The 14,892-nt window shown below is 38.0% G+C and overlaps 1 protein-coding gene across 7 annotated transcripts in view; it reads left to right on the forward strand.

The window, feature by feature from the left end:
- Window positions 1-14,892, forward strand: part of INO80 (INO80 complex ATPase subunit) — a 136,658-nt gene that overhangs the window by 49,628 nt on the left and 72,138 nt on the right. For all 7 annotated transcript variants that reach the window (XM_064570665.1, XM_064570664.1, XM_064570661.1 and 4 more), the window contains 8 exons: window positions 1,284-1,479; window positions 2,523-2,590; window positions 3,647-3,856; window positions 4,311-4,391; window positions 5,206-5,301; window positions 12,833-12,892; window positions 13,325-13,467; window positions 14,613-14,697. In XM_064570665.1, the coding sequence (XP_064426735.1) occupies window positions 1,284-1,479; window positions 2,523-2,590; window positions 3,647-3,856; window positions 4,311-4,391; window positions 5,206-5,301; window positions 12,833-12,892; window positions 13,325-13,467; window positions 14,613-14,697 (939 nt within the window). The remainder of the gene's footprint in view (window positions 1-1,283; window positions 1,480-2,522; window positions 2,591-3,646; window positions 3,857-4,310; window positions 4,392-5,205; window positions 5,302-12,832; window positions 12,893-13,324; window positions 13,468-14,612; window positions 14,698-14,892) is intronic.

A 14,892-nucleotide genomic window follows, 5' to 3' on the forward strand; every position in this document is an offset into this window, starting at 1 on the left:
CTCTTAAGTCCCCTGGGTAATGTTTATCTTCACATGCAAGATAAACATATTAGTGTGTTAGGAAGCATCTGATGCTATCCGGAATACTTACTGAATTTAGAGGCATTTGAGAGTTGGTCACAGATCCTGAAGTTTTGCAAGCAGCCTGATTTATAGTCTAGGTTTGTTATTCATTCTCTCAATTTTGTTGATGGTTAACCAATGAGTTTCCTTCATGGTTATGTTTATTTTTCTCTGATCTTTTGAAATAAAACTATTTGTGATGAAGCTTTATTGTTCTTTTAATTGACCTCATTCATCTGAACACGTAGTAGTTGACTTTTTTAAGGTTAAAGGAGATACTACTTTTTTGTTTTAATTTGGAAAGGTTTTCTTGATAATACATTAGCTTTGCTAACATAGTAAGCATAAACACCTGTATCCATTATGAAAAGTAACTCCATTTTCTGTTAAACCGTGTTTCAGATTTTCTTCTCATTTGAATCTGGCTCAAGTACTGTAAAATCTTAAAGAGAGAGCGTAGTTTTATGTAGCATACTTTAGGACTGGTCTCCTTTCTTGGCTAACTTCCTTGTTATGTTTTTATTTTTCATTTGGGGAGGTATTGGATCAAGGATAAATCAGCTGTACCTCATATGAGTTTTATTATAAAATAGTTAATGCAAAGCAGTGGCTAAGTATGTGTGTGTGTGTACTTGATCAGTATACAGATCAACTATACACTGTTTTTAGGAGCGTTTTCTTCCTTTGATTGGCTTCTCCTACATTGACTTTCAGAATAATTCATAGCTCCTAGTCACTTATTTTGACTTTCGGTGATGAAGAAGATCTTTTCACATGTTTACATAAGATATAAAATTTTTTTTTTTTAAAGATTTTATTTATTTATCTGAGAGAATGGGAGACAGAGAGAGCATGAGAGGGGGAGGATCAGAGGGAGAAGCAGACTCCCCGCTGAGCAGGGAGCCCGATGTGGGACTCGATCCCGGGACTCCAGGATCATGACCTGAGCCGAAGGCAATCGCTTAACCAACTGAGCCACCCAGGCGCCCTACATAAGATATAAGTAAAGGCTATTCTTTGCTTTTAGTACCACTGACTTGGTTATAATAAAATTGTGCATTAGCAATTAACTACCTTTCTAAAGGTAAAGAATTTGTAAAAGAATTATATGCAAACTATATATAGATTTGGTGAATTCTGTTGATCACCAAATCAACAGAATTGATGTGATGTGATTGATGATTTGACTGTTTAGTGAAAATAACTTTCTTCTCCTTTAGGCCAAGAGGCAACAGCGAAAACTGAACTTCCTAATCACCCAAACAGAGTTGTATGCCCATTTCATGAGTCGCAAACGAGACATGGGTCATGATGGAATTCAGGAAGAAATCCTAAGGAAACTGGAAGACAGTTCTACCCAAAGACAAATTGACATTGGTGGAGGGGTGGTAGTTAACATTACACAGGAGGATTATGGTGAGTCCTGAATCAAGACGTAGAGGAAGTGGGTACCCTCCATTTTTTAATATCTAAGGTTATACACGTGATTAATTCTTGTAAGTTTTGTCTTGATCGGTAGGTAATGATTAGTAAAGGGGAATTTATTGCACTAGAGTAGGCAAAGTATGAATAAAACATACAAAATAACTTTTATTAAAGAATTTGAAAAGGAAAGGGTGTGTTTATATGATCTTGTAAATTTGGGAATATTTTATATGTTTTGATTTGTTAGTAGAAATGGAGGATATTATATCCGAAGAATTCAGTGAACATGTCTCAGCAGAGAAAATCATCTGTCACATAACAAGATTCTTGGTGATGCAAGGCAGGCATGAGAAAGAGACTGTTCAGTTGTGGTATTTTTTTTTTTTTTTAAGAGATTGTATTTATTTGTTAGAGAGAGCATGGGTGGAGGAAGAGAGAGAAGGACAAGCAGACTCCCTGCTCAAGTCTCAGAGGACTCTGAGATCACGACCTGAGCCACCCAGGCGCCCCTCAGTTATGGCCTTTTTGTGACCATAAAGGGAGAGAGGAATTGGGGTGAAATTTGAGGGGAATTTCATAAAGAATAGTGATCAAGATCCCGTTGAGCTCAGAATAAAAATAATGAGTATGCTTGCAAGGATCTTGGGGTTTACACATGTCTGGATTTCTTCTTTGGGAATAGTTTCACCCAGCAGAAATCTATCACAATTTTGAATCCCCACTGTTTTGCTTTGCTTTGCTTTGCTTTGTCATTGCTTTGTGCAAGAAACCAAGGATTGGGCAATGAGCGTAGTCTCCTGGTGGTTTCTCTGAGCTGGCTTCGGCTACTGGAGACCATGGCAACCCTCTGCGTTCATAGCCACTTCTGGGTCCTTACCTCTGTCATGTAATTTGAACCTTTCTGCTCTCTCACTCTCTGTGAGCTTAGGGATGAGTAAATTGGGGGACTTAGGGATTGACAATGTTGGTGTGAATTGCATCTTTGAAGGAGATCAGTTAATGACGTGTGGTAATCTCCAAGTTTTCCTTTTCAGATAGTAACCATTTCAAAGCTCAGGCCCTGAAGAATGCTGAAAATGCTTATCATATTCATCAAGCTCGGGTGAGTCTTAAAATGAAAAGAAACTGTAAGGGGCTCCGGAAATACCCTACAACCTTTCACTTGGGTGGTCTTCCTTTAGTCTTACTCATTTTTCAATTAAAAGCATTGGCAGATGTGTATATATGTGACTGTGTTGGGTGCAGGCTGTGGCTCTATTTAGAACAGTAGGCATAATGGAGAAAGGGTGGAAAATGAGCATTCACTTGTCTAAGCTTTAGGAGTGTGTTGATTGAAGCTAGGACAGTTGACCTGTTTTTTTTTGTCGTCTTGAGTAATCATGGGCAATATAGTGTGAAATGCATCATGGTTGTTTAGTGGAAAAGACCACAGTGATGCTTGTTAAGAGAGCTATATCATTGCCTTAAGAATAGTGCTATGTTAGGACCTTTTTTTCACCTTAGTAATAATTTGCTAATTCTTGATATAGTGATATTTCATGAAATCAGAAGAAAACTGCAGTTAGATTAAGTAAAGTAAAGTAAGTAAAGAATATACTGCATAGGAACCCCATGTAACAGCATCCAAGTCAGGATAAACTTGACCTTCTCCCCACCAACCCCAGCCAAACAAATTTTATATCAGATTTTTAACACATTCCTTGATGAAGCAAGTAGTCATGTAATATGGTTTATAATCATGTAATATGTGTGCTCATCAAAAGCATATTCTTAATATAATCGTTAAATTAAGTTTTAAATATTAGTAATATTTCATATATTTCATATATTGTGGGGTTTGTTTTGTTTTTTATTTGAGAGAGAGAGAGAACATGAGCAGGAGGAGAGGCAGAGGGAGGAACAGGCTCCTGGCTGAGCAGGGAGTGCAGGGCAGAGCTCAATCCCAGGACCCTGAGATCATGACCTAGCTCAAGGCAGCCGCTTAACCAACTGAGCCACCCAGGCGCCCCTCATATATTGTGCTTTATACATAATACATTACATAATATTATCAGAAATTTTGTTCCAGTTACCACAAAGTAGATACACTGTCATTATGAGCTTTATTTGAATTTCATTTTTTACCTCATACTTTTCTTCTAATGTTTTTATTTTCCAGACAAGGTCATTTGATGAAGATGCGAAAGAAAGTCGAGCAGCTGCCCTTCGGGCAGCAAACAAGTCTGGCACTGGGTTTGGGGAGAGTTACAGCCTGGCAAACCCATCTATCCGGGCTGGGGAAGATATTCCACAGCCTACAATTTTTAATGGCAAATTAAAAGGCTATCAGCTGAAAGGCATGAATTGGTTGGCAAATCTCTATGAACAGGTGAATTTTAGAACTATGCCATACCCACTCTCTTTCGTTATGTGTTTTCCTAAAATCATTATGAAATGAGCACAAGACAATGTTTTAAATTTCATCTCTTCGAAATGCTTTATCGTCTGACAAGAGTCAGAAAGATGTTTTTATATTTTTAACCTGAAATTTTATTGGAGAATATTTGTATCACGTACATAGGGGGGTCTTGGTAAACATGATTGGTTTTTTGCCTGGATTAAATTTGCTGAGAAACTAGCCTCAGATACCATGATTCATAGTTGTAGCCATGGAGTTGGCAAAAGGAATCATTGCAGCAGTGGGTAATAGTGCTGAAATGGTATTTCTAGTCACTTTTGTTTAAATAAGTCTTGACAGTTTGATTAGTTCTTTGGGACAGTAGGTTGAATCCTGTGTGATGGAATGTGAGAGGTTATTGACTATGTGTATTTTTTTTTTCCAGGGCATTAATGGCATTCTTGCAGATGAAATGGGCCTTGGTAAAACAGTGCAGAGTATTGCCCTCCTGGCCCATTTGGCTGAGGTGGGTAGATGCAGTCTTTCTATGTTTCGCACTCTAGATTCTGGGGTGAGAATCAGCCATTATCTAGCACTGTGCTGGGCTTTGGAGCATATGAGGATAGTAGGACTTAACTCCTTGCCTTCAAGATCATTACAGCGTGACACAGTGTGATGAAGCATTTTGGTTTGCGAGACTAGGATAGTTACTGAGAATGTGTGGTTTGACATATTGCCCCGTCCCCTGTCCAGAGCCATTCATACTGTGGCAAAGACATTGTAGTTAGTTAGACCAGAAGACCCAGGTTCACATCTGAACTCTATGTTGACTATAAGCAATGTAAACTTGGGCAATTCATCTGATCTCTTTTGCTCTGACTTCACTTTAATTCTCTGAGGGTTAGTTTCTACTTCTGCAGAGTGGGGATAATATCTACTTTGTAGGAATTCTGTGAGAATTAAATGAGAAAATATATGTAGAAGCATTTTGAAAAAAGCAAAAGCTCCAAAATCGTTATGATCATCTTGTATAAGGGAAAGCAATACTAAAGTCAGGATATTTTAAGTGCTTTGTGAATGATAGAAATTAGGACCTATAGGTGGTGGGGGTGGGAGTAATTGCTTGGTATTTTGTCTCAAGGTTTTTCTGAGCAAATTCCTTGCCTGTGTTATTATTAACATAGGATATTATTACTGAGTATGGAGATGTGGGAGCTAGGCACCATTTCTCTTATTATAATGTATTATTTATTCTTAAACTGCGCTCATCATTGATTATAATTTTGAACTAAATATCTTCAGTTTTCCTTCAGTTAGCTGACCCAGTTTTTGTCTTTCAGCGAGAGAACATCTGGGGACCTTTCTTAATAATTTCACCTGCTTCTACACTTAACAATTGGCACCAGGAATTTACTAGATTTGTTCCTAAATTTAAGGTAAAAATCAATCCAACAAAAATTTTTGTTGCTCTTTAAAATAAACTTCCTGATTTTTCTTTTGCCGCCTGCCTTATTCAGTTGCTCTAAGAGTTTTGAATTTCTTGCATTTTCCCCAAGATACTTGAATTACATTCCCTTTAAAAGTTACTGATGGGTGGGGTGCTTGGGTGGCTCAGTCAGTTAGGCGTCCAGCTCTTGATTTTGGCTCGGGTCATAATCTCAGGGTCCTGGGCTCCATGCTCAGCAAGGAGTGTGCTTGAGATTCTCCCTCTCCCTTCACCCCTCCCTCTGCACGTGCACACGCTTTCTCTCTCTCTCTCTCTCTCTCTCGTCCACGTGCATGGTCTCTCGCTAAAATAAATATTTATCTTTTAAAAAAAAGTTACTGGGGGGAGGCCTGGGTGGCTCAGTTGGTTAAGCTCTGCCTTCGGCTCAGGTCATGATCCCAGGGTCCTGGGATCGAGTCCCACATTGGACTCCTTGCTCAGCAGGGAGCCTGCTTCTCCCTCTGCCTGCTGCTCCCCTTGCTTGTGCTCTCTCTGACAAATAAATAAACAAAACCTTTTAATTAAAAAAAAAAAAAGTTACTGGGTGCCTGGATGACTCAATTGGTTAAACATCTGCTTTCGGCTCAGGTCATGATCCTGGGGTCTTGGGATTGAGCCCCGTGTCAGGCTCCCTGCTTAGCAGGGAGCCTTCTTCCTCTCCCTCTGCTATTCCCTCTGCTACTCCCCCTGTTTGTGTTCTCTCTCTCTCTCTTTCTCTCAAATAAATACATAAAATCTTAAAAAAAAAAATAGAAAAAGTTACTGATGGGAGCAATAAGAGAGCATATTACATCCTTACGTTTCATAAGTGAGAAAGCCAAAGTCCAATTTGAATGATTTGCTGCATTAGCCACATGGATTGATACTCTTGGTCAAACTGCCATAGTAGAAAATACCTACGTTATTGGCTTACCAGAGATTTTGGCAAATCGTATCATCACGGCACATATCACGTAATTTATGGCATTGTTGTCCCCCCCATATTCATAAATAATTCATTTTCATGATACTCTAAAGTCAGATCTTTAGTCCTAGTCCAGATTATGTCTAAGGTAGATAATAAGAAAGTTGATTTTAACTAATACAGAGGAAAAGAAGTGAGATTGAGGACAGGGAAGTATGTTGCACTAGGTTGGGTAGGATGTGGGTAAGATTTATTAAATAGGGTTTAATTGTGGAAAGTTATTGGGATGTAAAAAAGAATGGGTAGGATTTATTATATTGCAAGTAAAAATGGTGAAATCAGTTAAATATGTGTTCTGTCCCTAAGGTAATATAATGATGTTGAAGTTGCACGGTGAGGAGGATTTTAGGGAGATTCTATATCGAGTTATTGTTATGGTCTTCCTGATTTGGGGTCTCCATAATACATGGGTTCCATGCAGTTTAAAGGGCACAGGATAGGGTGGAGGTGGAGTCAGATGTTTTCTTGCTTATGTTTTGTAAGGAATAAGGACACATCTGAGATATTCCATTTTGGGATACCTTTGTGGCTGTGGCCCCACCATGTGGCTGAATTGTAGATTTAGAAATGGTTTACAAGGCACATTAAGTGTATAGCTTTTAACTTTACAGACTCATTTTTAAATTTCTAAGATGAGATTCTAAGGCAATTTGTTGAATATTTTCTCTAGAATTCTTTGCCAGTTGGAATATGGAGCTGCCATATTTTTTCTCATTCATTCATTCATTCATTCATTCATTCATTCATTTTTGCTTTCGTTTCCAGTACATGTTGAGCAATTAGGAAGTTGAAAAATTAAGTCTTAAAATTTTCCACCGAGCCACTTGAGTTTTCGGTATTAACTTCACTGACCATTAGATGGCAATGTAGTACTGTTTATGTCATTGATACCTCTCCTTTGATTTTGTGCCCGTGCCTGGAACTGAGTGCTCATTTGTATGTTGAGCTTACTTTTGTTATTCTAGGGGGTCAGTAAAAATGGCCTGTGGGCATATTCCAGTTGCCATGTTCATTTGTCCTGTTTTGTTTAAATTGTAATAAAATACACGTACATAGGGAAAGCACCTGGCTGGCTCAGTCAGTAGAGCATCCAACTAGATTTCAGGGTCCTGAGTTCAAGCCCCACATTGGGTGTAGAGATTACTTTTAAAAAATAAAAATAAAAAAACCCACACACATACAAAAAATGTCTAAAATGTCACATTTAAAGTGTATAATTTACTAGTAGTAAGTACATTTCCAGTGTGGTGCAATGATTGATGCTGTCTGGTTGCAGAATTTTTTCATCATCCCAAACAGAAACCTCTTCCCCATTAAGCAGTCGCTTCTTACTCAATCCCTTTCCCTCCAGCCCCTGGCTACCACAAGTCTACTTCTCTGGATTCGCTTATTCTGGGTATTTCATCTAACTGGAATCATATAATAGGCGGCCTTTTATGTATGACTTTTCACATAGCATAACGTTTTCATGTTTCAGCATGTCAGCATGTCATTCCTTTTTATGACTGAATAATATTTAATTATCTGGACACGCTATATTTTGTTTATCCATTTATCTCTCAATGGTATTTGGGGTGTTTCCACCTTTTGGCTATTGTTAATAGTACTGTTAACGAACATTCATTTCATGTACAGGTTATCATTTGAACACCCGTCCTGTTTTCATTTCCATTCTTTTCGTATATACTTCGGAATAGAATTGCTAAGTCATTCTGTATTTAACTCATTGAGGAATCTGCCACCTGTTTTTTTGTACAGCTTGCAAACTAAAAATAGTTTTCATGTTTTTAAACTGTTGATTTAAAAAGTAATACAACAAATGGTATATGAAATTTAAATGCATATATGTTGAAAGACAACCACACTCTTCTGTTTAAGTGTTATTTATGGTTGCATTCTCACTACAACAGCTGAGTTGAGTAGTTGTGACAGAGATCATATTGCCTGCAAAGCTGAAAATATTTATCATTTGCTTGTTTACAGAAAAGGTTTGATGACCTCTGCTCTATTGATTTATTGTTCCTATTGCCGTTACTCCTTTAGATTGTCAGAAATGTGTTCACTTCCCTGCAGAACGTAGTTAAATGTAGACTCTGCTTAGATTGATAGTTAGTGTGCATTCAAAAGATATTTAGATCTATGATGATAACATCTGAAAGTTCATGTTATTTGGCAGGTATCTGAGTAACAGTTGTTTTATGATTCTAGTATGACCAGTGTCTCTGACTTCCTCTTTTTTCCCAAGAAATATGGTTTATATTTTTTCTATAGTTAATGTTCCATTTTCATTCCTGAAATTGGCTATTTTATGTGTTTTCTATTTCATTCATTTCTGCTCTGTCTTTTGTTATTATTATCTACTTTTTGTGCACTTTTTCTTTTTCTAACATCTCAGGATGGAGCTTAGATTGTTGATTTTCAGCTTTTTCCAGCAAGTGTATTTAAGGGTATTAATTGCTTTCTACGCATGACTATAGCCATCCAAAGGTTTGATGTGCCACATTTGCATTATTCTTTAATTCAAAATAATTTCTAGCTTCTATTTCAAGCTTCTGTTTGATTCATGGCTTATTTAAGAGTGGTTCTTGGGGTGCCTGCTCAGCGGGGAGCCTGCTTCTCTGTCTGCCTGCCCCTCCCCTTGCTTGTGCGCACCCGCGCTCTCTGTCAAGTGAATAAATAAAATCTTTAATAAAAAAAAAAAAGAGTGGTTCTTGAGGCGCCTGGCTGGCTCAGTCGGTAGACTATGTGACTCTTGATCTCTACGTTGTGAGTTCAAGCCCCACATTGGTGTGGGGCCTACTTAAATAAATTAGTGTAGTTCTTAATTTCCAGAGGATGATTTTCTAGGTATCTTGTTACTAATTTACAGCTTAAATCTACTGTGATAGGAAAACAGGCTTTTTATGATTTTAATCCTTTGAAATTTTTTGAACTTTTCTTTTATGGTCCACCATATAAATGTCTTGTATCTCTTTGCAGATATTAGGTATTATGCAGTTGTTGAGTGCAGCGTTGTATATATGTTGATTAGGTCAGGTGTATTTCAGCTCCTCTGTATCTTTACTGATTTTTTTGTCTGCCTGTCCAAATACTAATTGAAAGAAGTATGTTAAAATTTACCACAGGGGTGCCTGGGTGGCTCATTCCGTTAAGCGTCTGGCTTTGGCTGGGGTCATGATCTCAATCTGCTTGTCCCTCTGCCCCTGCCTCTGCCCCTCCCCCTGCTTGTGCACTCTCTGTCTCTCTCTCAAGTAAATAAATAAAAATTTTTAAAAATTACCGCAATTAAGGATTTATCCATTTCTGTTTTCTTCTGTCCATTTTGCTTTATATTTTGAGGCTGTGAGTTGTATACAATTTTACAGTTATTTTTACCTTCCTGATAAACCTTTTATTATGAAATTCCTCTCATTAAGGCTTTTTGCCTAATGCCTGTTTTCTCTGGCATTAAATAGACTAGCTTTCTTCTGGTTTTTATGTGGTATCTTTTTCTTTTACGTTTAACCATTCTGTTTACATTTAAGGTTTTTTCTTGCCTTTGTTTGTAATTCTATTTATTTTTATTTTTTAAAGACTTTATTTATTTGACCGAAAGAGATCACAAGTGGGCAGGCAGGCAGAGAGAGAGGGAGAAGCAGGCTCCCCGATGAGCAGGGAGCCTCGTGGGGGGCTCGGATCCCAGGACGCTGGGATCATGACCTGAGCCGAAGGCAGATGCTCAACCAACTGAGCCACCCAGGCGCCCCATAATTATGCTGATTTTTAATGTAGTTATTGATAACATGGATTTTAAATCTGCCTTGCTGTTTGTTTTCTACTTCTTTCCTTCTACTTCTGTAACTTTCCTTTTTGTCCTTTCTTGTGTCCTGTGGATTGATTAGATTTTACTACTCTTTTTCATTCCTTCTTAGCTTGCTAATTATATATTCATTTTATTCTTTAGTAGATACCCAGGAGAATACCCAAGAGTCAAGGAACATGCATCCTTGACTTTTTAAAAAGTATAATATAAATTAATACTGTTACTGCTTTCATACAAAGGCTTTAGTATGCTTCTTTTTTTTCTTAGAGTGTAGAGAGAGCCCGTGAGTGGGATGGGGTGGAGGCAGAGGAAGAGGGAGAGAGAGAATCCTAAGCAGGCTCCACAGCCCTGAGATCATGACTTGAGCCCAAATCAGAGTTGGACTCTTAACTAGTTGAGCCACCCAGGTGCCAGTATACTTTAACTACATTCATCTTCTGAAGACTTACGTGCTGCTGCTGCTGTTGTTTTAAAGATTTTATTTATTTATTTGAGAGAGAGAGACTTGCTGTTGTTTTTGTATATATTTTCTCTTCTAAGCCCCACAGAGCGTTATTATTATCTATACATTTTAAATTTATTTACATACATTAATATTACCTATTCACTGTTTTCATTGATCTTCATTTCTTCCTGTATATTTATACTTCACTGTGAGTGAGATTTTTCAAAACAACAAAAAACATCGAGCTACAGATCCAGGAAGCACTTTGAAAGAAAATGACACCTAGAGATGCACAGAAGAAGTGCTGAATTTTACATTCTTTTGTTTCATCTAAATATTTCCTTTTGACCTATCATCTGTTTCACTAATTTTCTTTTAAATTTTTCTTCTCTTTCTTTTTTTTTTTTTTTAAGATTTTAAAATTTTTATTTATTTAACACAGAGAGAGATAGCAAGAGAGGAAACACAGCAGGGGGAGAGAAAGAGGGAGAAGCAGGCCTCCTGCTGAGCAGGGAGCCTCATGTGGGGCTTGATCCCAGAACCCTAGGATCATGACCTGAGCTGAAGGCAGACTGTTAACGACTGAGCCACCCAGATGCCCCATGTTTTACTGCTTTTCTCTAAGCTGCATCTAATCTGTCATTAAACCCATGATTGAATTCTCAGTTTTAGTTTTTGTATTTTCAGTTCTAAAGAACTCCCTTTGGTACTTTATAGTTTCTAGTACACCACTGAAATTCCCAAGCTTATCTTTTAATTTCAGGAACAAATTAGCATCTTCTTAAAAAGTCTGTTTCGGGGGGCGCCTGGTTGGCTCAGTCGGTTAAGCGTCTGCCTTCGGCTCGGGTCATGATCCCAGGGTCCTGGGATCGAGCCCCACATCAGGCTCCCTGCTCGGTGGGAGGCCTGCTTCTCCCTCTCCCACTCCCCCTGCTTGTGTTCCCTCTCTCGCTGTCTCCCTCTGTCAAATAAATAAATAAAATCTTTAAAAAAAAATTTAAAAAAAAAAGTCTGTTTCTGATATTTTTATCATCTGAGTCTCCTCTGGATTTATTTCCTATATCTGTTTTTCCTGTTAGTCTTCAGTCATGGGGTCTAGTCTTTCCATATGTCTGAGGGTTTTTTGTTGGTTTTGTTTATTTGTGTTTTTATTGTATACCAGACATTATATAGGAAAAATTCTAGAGATAATTGTGGACTCTGTTTTCTTCTTCCAGAGAGGATTTATATGTGTTCTGGGTTGGTGGTGTTTGTTTTGTTTTGTTTTTGGCCTGTAGTAATTTGGTGGGGCGGGGTTGGGGGGTGCACTAATAATTCAAAGTCCCCACTTTAATCCTGTCAGGAATTGAGATGATTCAAAGCTGGGATTCAGTACTTGTTAAGGCGCATCTATGTGTAGTTGACCTTTATTGCCTGTGGGCATGTATCCTGTGATTCCCAGTGGGTGGTTATCATAATCCTTCGCCTTGAACTCCAGTTTTTGTTCTGTAGGCCCTGGATCTCTTAAAAAAAAGGCAGGGGGGTGGGGGCGGTGAACACCTGGGTGGTGCAGTTGTTAAGCGTCTGCCTTGGGCTCAGGTCATGATCCCAGGGTCCTGGGATCGAGCCCCACATCGGGCTCCCTGCTCGGCGGGAAGCCTGCTTCTCCTTCTCCCACTTCCCCTGCTTGTGTTCCCTCTCTCACTGTGTTTCTGTCAAATAAATAAATAAAATCTTAAAAAAAAAAATACTCTGTTCAATTTCTTAGTTTTTCAGCTAGAACTTTTGGGAAAGATCAACACCTTTAGGAAAGACATGTACCAGGTGTCAGGCTTTACTTTCTGGACGGACTTTCTTTTCTGGATCTTGACTCTGTAATTCTCCTCTGCCATGGTAGCTTTCTGATGCCTTCTCATAAATGTTTTCTGTGGGTTTTTTTTTTTTTTTTAATTTATTTATTTGACAGAGACACAGTGAGAGAGGGAACACAAGTAGAGGGAGTGGGAGAGGGAGAAGCAGGCTTTCCACGGAGCAGGGAGCCCAATGTGGGGCTCGATCCCAGGACCCTGGGGTCATGACTTGAGCTGAAGGCAGACGCTTAATGACTGAGCCACCCAGGCACCCCTCTATGTGTGTTTTAATTCAATCAGCAGGAAGAATACTAGTGGCAGTGACAGAAGAATTCCTATATTCATTCTTCAGGTTCTTTTAAAATCATTCTGAATAACATTTGTGATGATACTTTTAAGATTACAAGTAGGAAATAATCTGTATGATGGTCCTTTTTCCAGGTGCTACCATATTGGGGAAATCCTCATGATAGAAAAGTTATCAGAAGGTTCTGGAGTCAGGTAACTTTCAGTTTATTGCATATACACATATGCCCGTGTATATACACACACATTAATATGCAATCATTTCTCCATTTTATTTGAGTTACTTCTGGTGTATAAAATCTTACATATATTTCTAGACACTAGACAAGTGCACTTTTTTCCTTCTATAACACTTTTCCCATTATAGACCATCAGTTGGACTTAAAAGTCCAGGATTAAGTAAGAACTCTTAAATAAGCTGAAGACTGATGTTTAACATGATCTGTAATTAAGGTGAGTACTTTAAAAACAGTTATGGTTTAATTCACTGCACATCTATGACGTGGGAGAAGCACATCTTTAGTAGGACTATGTTAAACTTCTTAGCTTTAGAAAATAAAATCCATTCCTCATTATCTTATGAATTATTAGGTATCTATTTCCATTCTTCCCTTCTTATATTTACAGAAGACCCTCTACACTCAGGATGCCCCCTTCCATGTGGTTATCACCAGCTACCAGCTAGTGGTGCAGGATGTAAAGTATTTCCAGCGTGTCAAGTGGCAGTACATGGTATTGGATGAGGCTCAGGCACTCAAGAGTAGTTCCAGGTAACATGATTAATAGACACCAAACTCTGTAAACTAAGACTGTATAGATATATAGATATAGGATATAGACTTATGATATATGTATACACACAGATGAATAAAGATCAGAGAGGTTTCCAAACATGGCATGATATGGTCTCTGCATATACCATGTATCTGAACAGAAGGCAAAAATTCCCTTTTGCATTTTATATGGAATACAAATATATTAATGTTTAGAGTACAAGGGATTTTCTTAACTTCTGTTTCTCTACTCAATATTTATTGCATCTTAATAGATCTTTGTTCTTCAAGGAACATTTTTGTGGGAGAAGGCTTGTCTGCCCTTTGATTCAGGGATTATTTTGAACAGGAGGTCTTAGTAGGAAGTGGAATATTACATTATATACATTGTAGGTTCTGTCTGTTTTATCAGGTTGTCCTAGTCCCTGATTGGTTATTAGAGCCCCAAGATCTTTTTATTGGAAGTTACATGTTTAAAATATTGTATTACCTTCAAAGTGACAAACTGAATAGTAAGTCATTGCTTGATGTTAAAGGGTTACTGAGTGGTATTAAATGTTGCATTGAATGCATTTTTATTAACTCTTGGTGAGCCCATAAGACTTTCTTAGAGTTCCATTTTAACTGACAAGATGGATAGTACATTCTGTCCTCTGACGGACATTACTTCATATTATACTCTTTTGAAGTAGGACAAGCTTACTGCTGGGAGCAATATACTGATTTTGCATTTTCTTCTGACACCTATCCCCTTTCTCCATTGATCTCTCTAAACTCACACTGGAAGCACAGAGATTAAGAATTATAAAGCTTTCTACTACAGATAAATACCTTATAATTAAAAAGCTTGTGTCAACAAAACTGACCAAAGGTAATAGAGCACTTTGTTAAGCCAGAAAGGATCCTACTCTGCCCATTTGAGGGCTGTTTTTTCTAAATCCTAATACCATGTTTTTAGTATATAGGAGTCATTTTCTGTCCTCGGCTTTGTTGAATAATATTTTTCAATGTGTACATGGTGGAGTACTTGATTCTGGGTGTTTGGAATTTTTTTGGAAAGCATTTTTAGAAATACAGGGTCTTAGTAGGGTGAAGAAATATTTACTGCTAACTTGGAATTTGTAATTCATTTTACTGAACAGTGTTCGTTGGAAGATTCTCTTGCAGTTCCAGTGTCGGAATCGGCTTTTGCTAACTGGGACCCCAATTCAGAACACCATGGCAGAGGTAGGCATTAGTAAAGGCTTCGGTTTTATGTCTGCATTAAACAGAATGGTTCTGGCACAGAATAGAACTCTTTCCCATGCCCACCTGGAACATTACTGCTCTGTACAAATTATAATCCCCACATAAAAGGAAGAATTTGACCATAGCTTGCCCTAAATGGGTTTTTTGAGCATCATTCCTATTTTCTTATTCTCT

Source organism: Mirounga angustirostris, unplaced genomic scaffold (assembly GCF_029215605.1).
Source record: "Mirounga angustirostris isolate CCGP_5_RB_7025 unplaced genomic scaffold, mMirAng1.0.hap1 SCAF_9, whole genome shotgun sequence".
NCBI classification, from domain to species: domain Eukaryota; kingdom Metazoa; phylum Chordata; class Mammalia; order Carnivora; family Phocidae; genus Mirounga; species Mirounga angustirostris.